We start from the raw sequence: 15,972 nt of genomic DNA, 5'->3' as shown, positions 1-15,972 counted from the left end.
GTTTTAATGAAAGTTAAGAAAAAAACCTTTACTTATACACTAAAGAAAATAAACATAAAATGATCTACCCCCGACTCGCAGAAGTCCCATGGCCTGATCCTGGCCAACAGGAGCAGCTTGTGTTGAGGAGCAGGGGCCAGATGCAGCTGAGCTGCCAGCCACCTAGATATGGTTCCCTGGTGTCACGGTCTGGGTAAAGGATGGTGCAGAGCCGGTGTTCTGGGCAGCACCCTGGTGGGGTCCCAGCCACTGCAGGATGTTGCCGGCCTACTGGGATTCAGGCTCCAGCTGGCAGGACAGCTTGTAGCTGCAGGAGAGAGAGCCAGCTGTGAGGCCACCATGAGCCACGCATCAGGTCCCCACTCAGTGACTGCCCAGCTGGAATTCTGGGTCCCCAGCGGTTCCCATGCAACAGGGCTTGATGCTGGTCATGGAGTCATGGCCATAGGCTCTCTGCAACTGGCCACAGGGGAGTCTCCTCTAGGCCACGTGGGGTGGCTGACACCTGTAATGTCAGTACTTTGGGAGGCTGAGTGGGGTGGAATGTTTGAGGCCAGGAATTTCAGACCAGCCTGGATAACATCGTGAAACCCCATCTGTACCAGAAAAACAGCAGAACAGCAGGACATGGTGTCTGTACATGCTGTACCATGTCCTGGGACATGGTGTACAGCGGTAGTCCCAGCTGCTTGAGAGGCTGAGGAAGGGCTTGAGCCCAGGAGGCAGACATTGCATTGAGCAAAGATGGTGACACTACAGTGCAGCCTGAGCAACAGAGCCAAACCTTGTTAAAATAAAATGGAGAGCCTTCTCCCACCCTCTGCCCGTCTGCTAGGCCCTCACCTCTCCTTGTCACTAAGCTGCTCCATTCTTGGGAAATAGGTGACAAATTTATCCAAAGGCTGAAGCCTGTGATTCATGGCAGCCACTTGGAGCAGCTGCATTTCCTGCAGAACTCGGACCTCCTAGAGACAGAAGGCAGGATGCTGACAGGGCCTGGGGGGAAGATGCTGAGGGGGGGCTTTGGTAGGCAGGGAGAAGGGGCTGGTCCCTAGGGCAGTTTTCTGAAGGGGCCCTATGTAGTCCCCAGCCTGCTCTCAGAGTTGGATATAAACATCCCCTCCTGCAGGAATTGGTCTTTGATCCAGTGCCTTTCCCAATTTCTACATGAGGATAGATCTCTTCCTGCTGTGTGTGTCAAACCCTCCCAGTAACTTTCTAAGATGTAGAGGACGGAGCCAGGGAATGTCCTGCCCAGGGTAGACTGTGAGGTCCACATCCCCACCCTCCTCCAATGTGAATGTCCCAGCTGCTCACCTTCCTCCTCTTGTTGCTGTTGCCCTGGAAGGCAGACAGAGCCCATCAGAAAGGTCCCTGGCCCACAACCAGCCCCACCCCACCCCTTCCCATGCTGTACTACTGCCAAGGCCACCAGGGTCAAGGGATATGCACATGACAGGACTTGGATCTGCCACAGACTCCATGCTCTAGAGCAGGGGGCATGGGAGCTGAGGCTCAGGGACACTCTGCCCCAACCCTGTCTGATGACAGGGAAACTGAGGTCTCTTATAGAAAGAAAGCCCACAGTGACCCTGGAACTGTCTGCCCTTGGAGAGGCTCAATTTCACTCTCCTATTACGGGACTACCCTGGGGAGTCGCTGAGTCCAGTTCAGCCCACACCTCAGCAGCTTTGCAGTCAGGCAGCTCTGCAGCTTCACCACTCAGGAATAGGGACTGGTGGCTGCCATGGAGCCTCCATCACTAAGAAGTGATGAGATGGGCCTGACACCCCCACCCACAGGAGCGGCTGTGAGGCTCTCAGGAGAGGAGGTTTGCCAAGGGCTGAGGTCTAAGGGCTCAGTCCAGGCCCCTCTCCTCCCAAGCCTCAGGATCCTGGTTCCCAGCCAACCTGCCCCAGGCTCACTCACATTCAGATCATCTGGGATGGCCGTATCCAACCTGTGTAATACAGTCAGAAAATCCCCGAGGAAGGCAACCACACCCTGTGCCAAGGAGGGTTGGGGAAGTGGTGATGAGTATTGGCCCTCAGGTGCCTGCCCAATGTCCTGTCCCATGAAATCCCATCAGCCCCTGTCTCCCAGAACCCCCCTCCCTAGGTCTCCCAGATGGAGCAGCCAAAGACCCTCAGCTGCCTTTCCCAATTCTCTGCCTCCTCTATCCCAGCTGACCTCCAAGTCTAGCAAGCACTCCTAGTTATTAGAATTGTTAAAATCCCACTCTATGGTGGGATTTTAACAATTCACAAGGGCCTGTGGTCCCAGCCTTACCCTTCCCCACATCCACTCTGAGTCCAGCTTTCCCAGACCCTTGCTCTGGTCTCTCAAATGGAGGTTTTCCAGGCCCAGTGTCCACAGGAGGACAGGGCTGGGTGGAAGCCCCCACTGTCTTGATATGGAGGCCTCCAGCTGGCGGGGAAGGGAGCCCTGTCCTCTGATCGCCTGCGGCCCCTCCATGAAAAAGGCTCGCTCACCTTCTTCTGCCTCCGCAGCCTCATCTGGGCTCTCTGGGGGTTCCTCTCCTGGGTGGCCACCTTAAAGCTCCCCGCCTGCCAGGTGTCAGTGATGGAGACAGTGAGGCTCTCCTCCCTTCCCCCAGTTACACCCCAGCCACCCCGCACTTGGATCCCCAGGGACTGGCATGAGTCACCTGGCACAGTGCTCATACCACTGGCCCAGCTCCACACTCCTGTGTGTGTCACCCAGTCATGCAGCCGGGCCTCCCTGAGACTGTTTCCTCTTCTGTAAAGAGCGATGAAAACCACAGCTACCTCACAGGGCTTCCTGAGTACTGTTTCCTGTAGCTGTTGCCATTGTTTTCATCCTCATCCCTCTGAGGAAGAACCAGACATGAGCGCCCTCAAATTGCTTTCTTTTCTTGAACCTCATTTCCATCCTGTGAGGGCTGCACTACAGGCTCAGCATCCCTTCATTTTCCAGAAGAGCAAACAGAGGCCCAGAGTGGGGAGTGACTCCCCAGGGCCCCAAAAGAGAGGGCGCCTCCTGCCTGTCCTGGAGGCTGTGTCTCGGCTGCCTTCACCCCATATCCTAGCACCACCACCCATCAGGGTCGTGTTCGCTGGAGTCTCTGAGTGTCTAGGTCTCCAACCAGGCACAGTCGTGATGGGAAAGGGACAGGGCGTTTTAGGAGACCTGGTTAAGTGGCACCTGCCTATCTGAGCCCCACTGGAGTCTGTGACACACAAACTTGATTTGAGCCATGCCAAAGATTTTGCATTGCCATTGATTCCTCAGGGGAGTTCCATGCACAGAACACTCTCTTCCTCTACTCAAGATGTGGCCTCCTGTGGCTCCATCTCTGACTGACATGGCAGAGTTTTCCAGAATCCTGGGTGGGGTGACATGTTGCCTTCTCATTTGCATGGAAGATTCTGAGATCTGGTCAGGGAGGATCCCCTAGGAATGCCTGAATCCCCCAGATACTTGTCATGAGCATGTGTCACTGCTAACTGGTGAGAATCCTGTGACATGACCGTTTTCGGGTGTCTGCAAAGGGCAGAGCAGGGAGTCCCGGCAAACACATATGTCTGTCCCAAGCATGCCCATTGGTACCCATAGCTGGGCGGTCCACTGGACTCCCTGGCACATGATCTTCCTCTGTTTTCGTTCCCCCTCTCCCACAGTGTGGGCAGAGGTCCCCTGCCCATGGAGGTGCACTGCAGACAGAAGCAGCAGCAGAGGCCTGGCTTCCTGAGGAATTGCTGGCCAGTTTGAGGAAGGAAGAAAGTCCCACCTACCATGACCACCCCCCAGCCTGGAGGAAGCTCCATGCCAGCAGCATGGACCAGCATGGGAGCCAGAGCCCTGCTAATGCTGCAACTCATCACCCCCACTCCGCAGCCCAGCAGCCATTGCCACATCCCATTTCCAGGGCCTCCTGCCCCTGTGCCCCCACGTGCCCATGGACCCACACACCTCTCTTCCTGTTGGCCCAAGGTAGGCATGGAGGGAATTTTTCAAGTCCACTTTTAGTAGGTAAGTCAAAACAAAACAAAATAACCACTGCACACCAGGTCCAATGCCCTTCCAAACTCACTCTTTTCTCTGACCCTTACACACTTGTGCTGCATCTCCCAGACTCCACTGTACCTTGATCAGCAGGTCCCTCTTCACTGCAGTGTCTTTTTCGCAGAGTTCTTTTAGATATTTTGTGCTTTTGCTATGGACAGAGGAAAGAAAGAAGGGTAAATTTGGGAATAACTGGGCAGATTTGTGAGTTCCAATCCAATCCGTTTTGTTTGAAAACCCAGAGAATCCGAACTTCCTGAGTGAGTGTTTCCAGTGGGGTCCTCTGATGACAAGGGCTCCAGAGGAACAGGGTGGGAGTTTTCATGCTCCTCGCCTGGGCCCCGTCTCCACTTCACATGAGCCACTGTTTGTTTACAGTTAGCTTTTATTTGGACACAGTTCCACTGCTGGGTGCAAACACCTGACACCCTCCAGTTGGCTCTAGTCTGTTCCTGATGGTTAAAAATCCTTAGTCCCGAGTTGGAAATCCTTGCCTAGAAGTCCAGGGCAGCTTAGTGACCACACCCACCAGTCCATCCCTGCCTTGTGTCCCTGGACTCCAAGAACCTTTCAGAGTCGTTGAGGGCACGTGGGGAGACATACAGGTCCCTAGGTCAACCCTGGTGCTCCCATGGAGAGTCCTCCTCACCTGGACACTGCTGCCCATGTCTTATGTAGCCGATATATTGGTTTGCTGCACAGTGCGGAGACGATGGCATGCACAGTGGAGAAGTTGTTGAGGCTTAGGCACTCCTGAAGAGGGAAGAGTGAGCTATGAGGTCCATGGGTGGAGTCTGGCCCACTTCAGCCTCAGCTCCCTCTGCTGAGATCTCCCCTCCTGGACGAAGCAGAGGCCTGGGAACCCTTCGGAGGGCACACCTGTGGCCGAGTGAATGTCACTCATCTAGGAGGATTTTAGTTCAACCCAAGGAAGAACCCAGGTCAGAAGTGAGCAGCTACCACTGGGCCATGGGAGTCAAGGTCAGTGAACCTCTGGCAACAACCTCCTAGCGGATGTGCAGGGCTCAGACCAGAGATACAGATGCCAATCCTGAAAGCCGATGGAGGAGACAGTTCCCCGTTTTTAAAGAGGGAATCCTCAGGCCCAACCATGGCTTACCCTAGCCACCTTGATCCAGTGCTCCACCACCCTGGCCCTGTCGCAGGCCCTCATGCTGTGGTCCCCGAGGCAGGAGGTGGTGACACAGTTGGTGAGCCTGTTGAAGTGTGCGATGGTGGCACGAACTGTGGATGCCACGTGCTCATTCCCCTTCTTCTGTTGTTGACCCCAGATGGAGCCCAAGCATTCGTAGAGCACCACCTTCTTGAACAGCTCCTTTTGGGGAGGAGGAGAGTGTCATGGATACAGCACACCCCAGCTCAGGGTCACCTATAGTCCCAGGCAGGGACTGAGCTCACAGTCATCCATGGTCTCTGGCAGGAACCGAGCTGGAGCTCAGAAAGCTTTAAAATGGGCTCCAGATGTGTGGGAGTCCCTGGGTTTGATTTTCTGCCCACCGAGGGCCCTGAATGCATCATGGCCCAGAACCCAACAAGAGTGGGAAGAGAGAGTGACATTTTCTCCCAGGCCATCCGCCCTCCAAGGAGTAGAAGGTGGCTCAGGCCTGCCCGTCCTGAGACCTTGTCTTCCTCCCATCCCAATCAGCCCTCTTCTCCTTCTCTCCATACTGGTGCACTTTCCTTGTGGCAGCTGCAACTATGGGCTCTATTTGGGTGTCTGCCATAGAATCTAGTATGCATCAGGTACCTAATAAGTGCTGAGGGTAGTGAGGCTCCTGAGCAGCTGGGTGAGTGACCCATGGCCCTGCCTGCCCCTCAGTGATCACCTGCCCTGTCCTGCTTTCTGTCCATCCCCTGTCATTCAGTCTGCACAGTCACTCTGTGTAGCTGGCATGGGCGATGTCCCATCTCTGCTGTCCACATGCAGACAGGGAAGGCTTGTGGGTGAGGAAACTCATCCAGATCCCATGGTTGGTAAGAAGTGGGGCTGAAATTGGACCCAGGGCATTGGCCGCTTCTCAGAGAGAGGCTGGTCTGAGACAGGTGGTGCCAGAGGCACAGCCTGCAAAGCCCAGCTGCTCACCACATCCATGAGGGTCAGCTGCTCTGCCAGCAGCCTGGGAGGGAAGGTCGTGATGTCAGGCAGCTCCTCACGAGGTGGGTTCTTCACAGCCCCGGAACAGGGGGACTCTGGGGCTGACTGTATCTCCAGCACTGTTCCTGGAGGGGGCCTTTCTTTTGGTGCTGGCCCTGGTGCTGAATGTAGATATCTGGGTGCATTCAGGCTTGCATGTGACTCTGGCTCCAGAGCAGGCCCCAGGTCCGCCAGCAGTGGTGGTGCTGGCTCCAGGGCCAGCATTGTTAATGCGTGTTGCCCAGGAAGTGGAGCAGGATCTGGAAAAGGAGAAAAGGTCACCACACCAGTCACTTTTCACTGGGCTTTCCAAGCACAGAAATGACCGGATGGAATTTAAGGGAATTGTAGCCCCAAAACACCACCCCCGGAAAGTCTTCCAGACTGCAAGCCACCTCACCATCTGGCTTGGCCTCGTTGGGCTCCGGAAGCACCAACTGGCCTAGGACAAGTTCCTGGTGGTCCTCCACGCCCAGTCCAGGCCAGGCGAAGTTCCTGAAGGCCAGCTTTATCCGGAAAGATGACCGTTGCGGGGGCTGATAGCAAACTGAAGTGTTTTCAAGGGGCCAGGTGAACAAAATGGAGGTGATGGTGCTGGTGATGGAGTAGACAACTGAGTCAGAGTCCTGGCCTTCTCCCACACAACCCTCCAGGGCACCCTTGTGTGGTTCTGGGTCCCTGGCCTGTTGCTGCCTGTGTAGAGGACAGCCCCACCCTACCACAAGCCATCAGTGCTGTCCTGGAAGGGGCAGACCTGGCCATGCACCATGGCTGTACAGACCCTTTTGCGCCCCGGCGTCCCACTGACATTCTCTTCCCAAGACCCTGGAGCACAGCACTGTGCACCTGGGCACTCAAGACTGCAGCTCCAGGCTGATTTGTGAGCAGCTTGCTCATCAAGCTCCAGCTCTGGCTCCCCTGTTCCTGGGGTTAGGAGGGTAGGGGCAGGTGTTGGGTGGAGGAGGACAGGGAGATCTGGGAAGCCATGGTGCTGTGGTGGGTCTCTCAGTGGCCAGCTGTGACCCCAGTCTCCCCTCTCCTTTGCAGGGAACCTAAGTCTCCATTTACAGAACTCACTATATGCCTCTTACAGGGGAAGTCCCCAGATGTCAGCCTTCTTGTGGGAATTATAAGAAGTATGAGCCCCAGGGCTCTTTTAGTGTCTCCCCAGCCAGAGTCCACATCTTTTCCCCCATGTTTTGTGGGTGAAAACGCCTTTCAGAATCCTAAATTCACCCAGTTTATACTTGTTGCTGGGCTCCATCATTCTAGTCAGAATCTGGGAGGATGCCACCATCTGTAGAAGAGGCCATGAGGGTTTCACCTCTAACATTGTGTAGATACGACCTGTTTATTCTGTCTCCTGTGAGTGCCTGACTCAGTAGAGTCGATACTGAGGGATTGTCATCGGCTTTGTTTATGAAATTATGCCAAACCACAAGAAGAGCGATGCAAAAAATGAGGTGTTTTGTATGTATGTGTTGAATGAGTGAACCCCAACCGTTGGTGAACCCCATTGAGCCTCTCCGGATGTCTGAGTGGGCCTGTGTCTCTCTTTTCAGCACCAAGTGTCCTTTCTTCCGTCTGTGTCAAGGAGAGAGACCAGCCAGAAAGAATCTCAGACGTCCTTACCAGTTCCATCATAGACTTGCTGTTCTATGTGCTTTTCCAAACATCGAGGGATATGGGCCATTGAGACAGAGTGCTGAGAGCTACTTCAGTGAGGGGGAAGAGAAAAGTAATAAACATGAATCACAGCACCTCCAGCAGATACCCAGAGTTTTAGGCTCTAGGCACCCCTTTTTTTTTGCCGTGTCTTAGATCATGCAGTCCCTACAAGAACCCTGTGAGGTTCATCTTCTCACTGCTCCCTGTTCCAGAGGAGCCAGCCGAGTCTCTGAGAGCTGCATCTTCAAGGCACATGGAGGTGCCAGTAGGGGACAGAGGCACCTCCATGCCTTGGAGGGGATGGGCACTCACCTTCTAACCAGTAGTTCCAAAAAGTGTGGCACGGTGATAAAGTCCCAGGAAGGGCCCAGGCAGGTGGCATAGGAGGAGATGGGTTTAGTTAGCAAGGCTGGAACCAGGGAGTCCAACAGCTTCTCCCTTGTGCTGGGCTGGAAAGTTGGCGTCCTGCAGATCTGATTTTCATACTAGGGGGAAAAGGAGGGACATGGGAGTCAGTGGTAACACTGTGAACCACCAGAGGATCGGGATCTGGAACTCACACCAAGAAGCATCAACCCTTCAGGGACTTGTGCATGTAGAGAACCTGGGTGCCCATAGTGAAAAGGGTTCTAGGCTTTCAAAGTAAAATTGCATGTGAGGATGGAGAGTGATAAATGATTCTTGCTTTCAAGGTGTTGTCACGGTGTTTGTTAGCTGTGGGGCAATGGCACCCTGTGAATCAGCAGCCTGCATGAAGAGCATCATCCCTGCAATCCTCACAAATCACCCTCATGGTAGAGAAGAGACACGGGCTTTTGGATTTCACATGGCTGCTGAACAGCACCTGGGTCAGAAGGGAGCACCTTTCACAGGGAGGACTGCATGAAATTCCCTCTAGGCCACCTGAGGCTCCACCTCTGATATGGAGGGGAAGGGTCTGGAGAGGCCTGGTCCCCTCTTCTTTTTAGCAGCAAGGCACAGGACAAGACGCTGTAGTAGAAGAACCTTTTGACTTAAAGGGATAGGATTGTTTTTGTTCTTTCAACATGAACGTGAGTCTGGAGAAACAGCTATGGCCATCCCAGCCCTGGGCAAGGGGAAAATGCTGGAAAACTCCAGGGTGGGAGGGAGCACATCCCAAGGCCCAGGATCTGCCCGGCGACTCGGGGAAGAGAAAACGCAGGCAGGTATTGAAGCCGTGAAAGGTTACGCAAATGTACGTTTGAAACTGGAAATGAAATAAGGTGATTTTCTCTGCCACACGAACAACAGATTGGCAAAACGTTAAAGCATGTTAGTATTCAGGGGAGGCCGTGTTTAGAGAAGCAGCTACCTTCAGAGGCTGCTGGTGACTGTGTGACCAGCTGGAACTCTTTTGGACAGTCAATTGGCTAGAGATGTTGAAACTTGATGACTGCACATCCTTTCACCCAGATATCCCATTCCCGGGTGTCTGTCTTCCGCAGGGGATTTGTGTATTTTATGGGTTGAATTGTGTCCCCTCCCCCAAATGTAAATGTTTCTATTCTCAACCCCAGAGACTCAGAATGTGACTGTGTCTGGACACAGAGTTCTCCAAGAGGTAATTCAGGTGAAGTGAGTTCATTAGGGTGGCCCCTAATTTAATATGCCTGGGGTTTTTACAAGGAGAGGTGATGAGTGCACAGAGACGTTGAAGAGAAGACCCTGTGCTGACCGAGATAGAAATCAGCCATCTCCAAGGCAAGGAGAGAGGCCCAGAGAAACCACCCCAGACTGACAGCTTGACATTGGAGTTCCAGTCTCCAGAATTGTGAGGAACCAGATTTCTGTGGTTAAGCCCTTCAGTCAGCGTGGCATGTTATGGCAGCCCTGGCAAACTGCTCCAGCCTATTAGGACACACATAGGATTATGCTCCCTGCAGAACAGCTTCCTAGAAAGGGAATTTTATCATGACATGCTCCACCAGCATTGAGAGGCTGACCCGCTGTGGAACATGGCCTCCCTTAAGGAATATTACAGTGAGATGTGAGGGTACAGCTCCTGCCCGATTGGCCTGCAGGGATGAGTTCTGTGAGATGACACTTTAAAGACAAATGCATGGAGTAGCTTCACCTTCTGTTGCTGTGGTCAACGCCCCCCCACCCTTGTTTTTGTAAAAGTTCTGTATTTTAAGTTCTGGAGGAGGTCTGGCAGGGCAGCAGAGCTGCCTGTTGCCCGAGATATACCCTTAGGGTGGGGAGTTAAAATGATAACAGTATGAGTATGTTGCTGTTGTTACCATTATACTCAATTCTTGTGGCAACATGCTGAGATACTTCTGGCATAGCATAAAGTGAAAACAGAAGGATTTTCTCTGATCTTTCTCTGATAGGTGAGAGGGACTTTGCCTGTAACCCAAGTTGTCACTGGGGACTGATGGCAGCTAGATTGCTTTGGGATAGGACAGTGGGTCACTAAAGTGGGAAAGCCCTAGGACAGAGCTTAGGGAGTCCCCATATTTGTATTGGAGTCCTGGGCCCACCCTGGTTTTCTGGAGTCCCTGTGTGTGGAGACCCTTCTGTGCCCTGTCTCACCCCAGACCAGCACTGGCCGTTGTTGGTGGCATGGTGCACCTGTCCTTTAACAAAGTTGGAGAAATGGAATCCATCCAGCAGCTCCTGCTTGATCCACTGTGTGGAGCTCTACAAAGAGAGTGCCCGAGAGCCGGGCCAAGAGGTATCAGTGGCCTGTCTGGTTCACCCCACAATGGGATACCCCCATTAGAACTTCTCCTTGTCCACCCCCCTTCCCCAACAATATTTGCCACATAGGAGCATCTGCATAGACCTCCAGCCGGAGAAGGTTGAGTTCTCTGGCAGATGACAGCTTGAGGTCTTGGGATTCAGATCTGAGTAGACAAAGTGTGTCCTCAACGCTCACCTTCCCATCCTGCCAGGCATGGTCTGGGCTGTGAACCTGACATACCTACCAGGCTCCAAACACCTGACAACCAACCTGCTCCTGTCCAGGGAGGGCCCCTCATCTCCTGTTTCCCCCATACACATGGGGAGGGGCTCGGCGCTGCCCTGACGGGCAGAGCTGAGGCCTGGCCTGGACGTGCCTGCCCTGGGCCCTGTGTTACCTGTGGGTGCCTTCTGGCAAAGGGCCAGAGGCGTCGAGGGTGAGGGTTGAACCAATGTCTATATTCTTCAGAAAGACTCCCATTTTGGCCTCTCCTGCGACGAGGAGATCGGCAGCATGTCGGGACACAGCAGGAGAACATGTTGTTCTCCGGAGTGTCACCCACCAAATGAGCTGGAAATGGGGCTGTGTGTATAATATGGGTGCCTAGTTACCAGAATTCTAAGTTCTATTGGGGATCTGTCAGCAAGGAAGTGAGGTCACATCTTGTAGGTTCCATCCTGTAAGCTCCTCCTTTCCATGAGACCTACTCACAGGTCCCTCTGGGTTTCTGATCGCTCACCCTCCCCCGTCAACTCCTTACCTTTCACCATTAAGCAAAAGTGTGCCTCTTCAGCACCTTGGGAAGAGAAGACCGGAATATAACCATTCTCCCAGGTTTGAGGAGCCAGTGCTGGGTCAAGAGCAGCCTTTTATCATAGCAGTTGTGAGACCCTAGAGAACTCCTTTGGTGTTTTGGGGCCTCCTCAGCTTGAACAATGGGGATTATGCTAGCATCTCCTTCCTAGGGAACTCATGAGGTGTGTTTGAGATAAATCTTAAAAACTCATGGTGTGGTGTTCCCTGTAGATTTTGCACACCCTGCAAGATGGAAGAACTACAAGAAGGGGTGAGAAGTAGCATGGAATACAACTCCAGTGGGCCTGGGGTCCACAGTGTGATCTCAGGAAAAACCAATTATGCTCTGGGCCTCGTCTTTCATTCTCCACCAGTAGAGGTTGAGATTAAATGAAATTCAGACATCCTCCTCTTCTGACATTGCACCTTCCAGTGCGTTCCCATTTTATTTAGAACCAGACCCTGTGCCTCATCTCAGCCTTGGGTGGGTAGTATCCACAAAGACAGCACTGAGGGGTTAGTGGCTCCCTTCTGAATGATGGAATAGGACACAGATGGTGAAATAGCACTTCTGAGCTAGTTCAGGCTGTTACAGCCAAGATCTGTAGCCTGGGGAGCTCATCAAGAAGAGAATTGTGTTTCTCCCAGTTCTGGAGGCTGGAAGTTGGAGATCAGGGTACCAGCCTGGTCAGGCCTTAGTGAGTACACTTCTGTCCCATTCACTGAGCTTTTACAGGTGCTGTCCTTTCCTTGGAGGATGACTCAACTTTAGGAGCATGGGTAGACCTCCATTCAAAGCCCAGCTCCCACTTGTAGCTTGGTGATCGTGAGGAAGTCATAGAACATCCCTGTGCCTGTTTTCTCCTCTGAGAAATGGTGTTAGTGAGAATTGCTTCCCTTTTTAATCACAGAAAATAAAGCATGCAAAGAAGTTAACTCGGTGCCATTGGGCAGAGAGTGAGAGGCCAGCAAACCAGAGAGATCAGCTTGCCCACAGCAGTGGCGAGGAGTGCGGAGAGTGGGTGAGGCTGGGGCAGGAAGCAGGCCAGCCTGCCAGAGCCCAGGAAAAGGTGAAGGGCAAGAGTGAGCTCCTCACCCTGAATTCTCAGGGGACACAGGCATGCAGGGGCTGTGGGGAGCACAATCATCAGGACTGCCCTCATTCCCCTGGTTCCCTCCATATCTGATGTGGTCCCAGGGCCCCTTCTCCCTGTGTTTCCTCTCTGCCCTGTTTTCTTCCTGGCTGCCCTCCCAGGACTCATTTTGGGCCCTGGTCAGGTGGAGTCTTGAGGTAACTATAGGCTCCTCTGAGGTTCAACCTACCGTTTGTTGAGACCTCTGAGCTTAGAAACCACCTCCAGCCTATACCCAAGAGAGGGCTGGAGGGAGCTGACAGTGCAATGGCGGTTTTCCCTGGGGCAGCCACTCCAGGGCCTACTGGCAGGTATCTGCTGAACTCAAGCTTTCTTTTGGGTCTCTGGGGTTCTGAGGTGTGATTTTCCCTCTTAAGATAGGCTGAGCCCCCAGTGGGTGCCTTAGCCTCAGAAATGGGTCCCCCTGAGCTGGGAGCTGTGCTCTACCCTCAGTGTGCTAGGACACCTCACACCTGGCCCTGCCCATTCTGGCTTCTGAAGCCCACAGAGAGGGTCTGTAGAAATTGCTAGATACGAAAGGGCTACAAATAAGTCATCGGAGGTGTATTTACATAACAAATGTTGTTTAGTCATTACTATACATCTACCTCAGCAAAGGCAATATTTAAAAATGTTAATACCCTGAGTCACCCTACAGAGAGTTGTATTTATTTGATGGCGCAGGAGACAGTCATGTTTTGTTTTGTTTTGTTTTTTCTTTTTTGAAATGGGATCTTGTGTTGCCCAGGCTGTAGCAGAGTTGCATGATCATAAGCAGCCTTGACCTCCCAGGCTCAAGGAATCCTCCCTTCTCAGCCTCCCAAGTGGCTGGGACTATGGGCATGTACCACCATGCCATGCTAATTTTTGTGTTTTGTAGAGACAGGGTCTCACTGTTCCACCCAGGCTTGTCTTCAAGTCCTAGCCTCAAGCTGTCCTACTGCCTCGGCCTCCCACTATCCTGAGTTGACAGACATAAGCCACCGTGCCTGGCCATGTTTCTTTTAAGAGCTCCCTTAGTATTTCTTTTTTTTTTTTTGAGACAGAGTCTCGCTCTATGGCCCAGGCTGGAGTGCAGTGGCCGGATCTCAGCTCACTGCAAGCTCCGCCTCCCAGGTTTACGCCATTCTCCTGCCTCAGCCTCCCGAGTAGCTGGGACTACAGGTGTAGTCCCAGTTAGTTTTTTGCCCGGTTAGTTTTTTGTATTTTTTAGTAGAGACGGGGTTTCACCATGTTAGCCAGGATGGTCTTGATCTCCTGACCTCGTGATCCGCCCGTCTCGGCCTCCCAAAGTGCTGGGATTACAGGCTTGAGCCACCGCACCCGGCCACTCTTAGTATTTCTAATGGGCATCCAAGCAAAGAAGGCTTTGCTTGCAGAAGGCTGTGGAACCCTCCTGAGGGTGCATTTTCTTCACAGCCAGCAGATTGTTCCCTGAAGTGTCTGCTTAGCAGTGCACAGGCTATTTATATCCAGGGCTTTGGGGAGCTGTTGGGTTTGGGGACTGGCTGGGGCGTGAGTGTTGGCTCTGGGATCTGTCACAGAGATCACAAGGTGCAAAGAACTGGTCTCACTTCATACTGACTTACCCATTTTGTGATTCTGTTTATATTTTTTCATCTCCCTGGACTGTAAGACTTGCTAGGACAGGGACCATGTCTTCTTACTCCCTGGTGCCTGACTCGCAGGAGCTCTTGAGAAATATTGAGTGCATGAATGACACTTTTGGTTTCTGTGATATGTGCAGGGACGGAGGTGTTAATGGGACATGGAGGAGGCACCCCTGTCCCAGCTTAGGGGATAGGGAGTCCAGGAAGGCTTCCAGGAGGAGGCGATACCTTGGTTGAAGCTTAAAGCCTGAGTTGCAGCTAACCAGCTGGAGCATTTGGGGAGGGGCATCTGGCAGAAGGTGCCACGTGAGCAATAGTATGGAAGTGAGCACTTAGTACCACCTTTGGGGACCAGGGCTGAGGGTCAGTGGTCCAGGCAGGGCTGGAGATGCTGGTTCATGCTTCTTGTCCTGAGAGTCCCAGGTGCCTGTGAGAGTGGCAGAGTGGCACAGCCTGCCCTCCGCTCCCATTGCTCTAGTGGTTGTTGAGGGGCCTTTGAGTTACCCCCTCTTCTCCCCACTTTGCCCACATGCTCAGAATTATATTTATTTTTTATGAAACAGAGTCTGGGTCTGTTTCCCCAGCTGGAGTGCAGTGGCATGATCTCGGCTCACCGCAACCTCCACCTCCCAGGTTCAAGTGATTCTCTTCCCTCAGCCTCCTGAGTAGCTGGGATTACAGGCATGTACCACCATGCCTGGCTAATTTTTGTATTTTTAGTAGAGACAGGGTTTCACCATATTGGTCAGGCTGGTCTCAAACTCCTGACCTCAGGTGATCCACCAGCGTTGTCTTCCCAAAGTGCTGGGATTACAAGCATGAGCCACTGTGCCCGACCAGAGAGTTATTTTTAAAGCCACCCTGCAGGGCCCTCAGGCACCATCTCCAGGATCTCATTCAGGCCTCCCACCTTACGCCTAAGAAGGAGGGGTGCTGGTCACCACTCACCTCCCTTTACAGATATCCACATGAGGCTGGAAACTTGCCCAACATCACACATACAGTGAGTAGCCGAGGATTCGACCCCAAGTCAGTGACTCCACATACTGGGCTCTCAGCCTCACTCAGCTGCCCCCTGACACGCTGTTCTTTATGCTAATTTGCTCATTCCAAAATGAGCTCCCTATCATTGGAGGAGGGCAAGGAAATGTTGGAGCACCCCTTAGAATGGATGCTGCGGAGGGATAAAAGCCTCCTGACCACCTGGACCTTTGTGGACCCGCATCTCCTGAAAGATCCCCTTTAGGTGTGATTGGTGCAGTCTCGTCAGGCACCCCAGGTCTGCTAACTCCCAATGAGGTGTTTCTTTTGGTCCTCAAGTTCAGAGAAGCTGAGTAATCCCTTCTCACGGGTTTCCTAGCACCTTGATTTTCAGATGACCCAGTTCTGGGCGGGACTGGAGGCAGGGCTTTAAGGCCATCAGAGAGGCCTAGTTTGAGTTCCAGCAGTGCCCTTGCCTGGCTGTGTGACCCTGGGAAAAATTGCATAAACTCCTTGAGCCTCAGTTTATACACCTTTAAAATGGAGTAATAATGCTCTTTTGAGGATTAAATAAGAATTCTATAAAAGCACCTGGCATATAAAGTATGTTCAAGTAAGGAACTTAAAGTTGCAAGGGAAAAAACCTCATTAAAAAGGGGGCAAATGACATGAACAGATACTTCTCAAAAGAAGACATACATGCAGCCAACAACCATATGAAAAAAAGCTCAGCATCACTGATCATTAGATAAATGGAAATCAAACCACAGTGAGCTACCATCTCACATCAGTCAGAATGGCCAAGGGTGCAGAGAAAAGGGAATGTTTACACACTTTTGGTGGGAGTGTAAATTAGTTCAGTCATTGTGGAAGACA

The 15,972-nt window shown here is 52.6% G+C and overlaps 2 protein-coding genes across 4 annotated transcripts in view; both read right to left on the bottom strand.

The window, feature by feature from the left end:
* Nucleotides 1-15,972, bottom strand: part of LOC101000755 (aspartate-rich protein 1-like) — a 181,716-nt gene that overhangs the window by 83,836 nt on the left and 81,908 nt on the right. The window lies entirely within an intron of this gene.
* Nucleotides 39-10,591, bottom strand: LOC100997587 (ral-GDS-related protein-like; the record flags this gene model as incomplete). Its single annotated transcript, XM_031656419.1, is given in 11 exon segments — nucleotides 39-307; nucleotides 844-965; nucleotides 1,930-2,004; nucleotides 2,493-2,567; nucleotides 4,129-4,198; nucleotides 4,697-4,800; nucleotides 5,168-5,383; nucleotides 6,152-6,462; nucleotides 6,603-6,796; nucleotides 8,183-8,355; nucleotides 10,427-10,591. Coding segments are annotated over 11 exon segments (1,545 nt in total), but the record flags the coding sequence as incomplete, so codon positions are not given.

The sequence above is a fragment of the Papio anubis genome, chromosome 16 (genome assembly GCF_008728515.1).
Source record: "Papio anubis isolate 15944 chromosome 16, Panubis1.0, whole genome shotgun sequence".
In the NCBI taxonomy this organism is placed as follows: domain Eukaryota; kingdom Metazoa; phylum Chordata; class Mammalia; order Primates; family Cercopithecidae; genus Papio; species Papio anubis.
The sequence above is the reverse complement of the archived record's forward strand: the minus strand, read 5'-3'. Positions and strand labels throughout refer to the sequence as shown.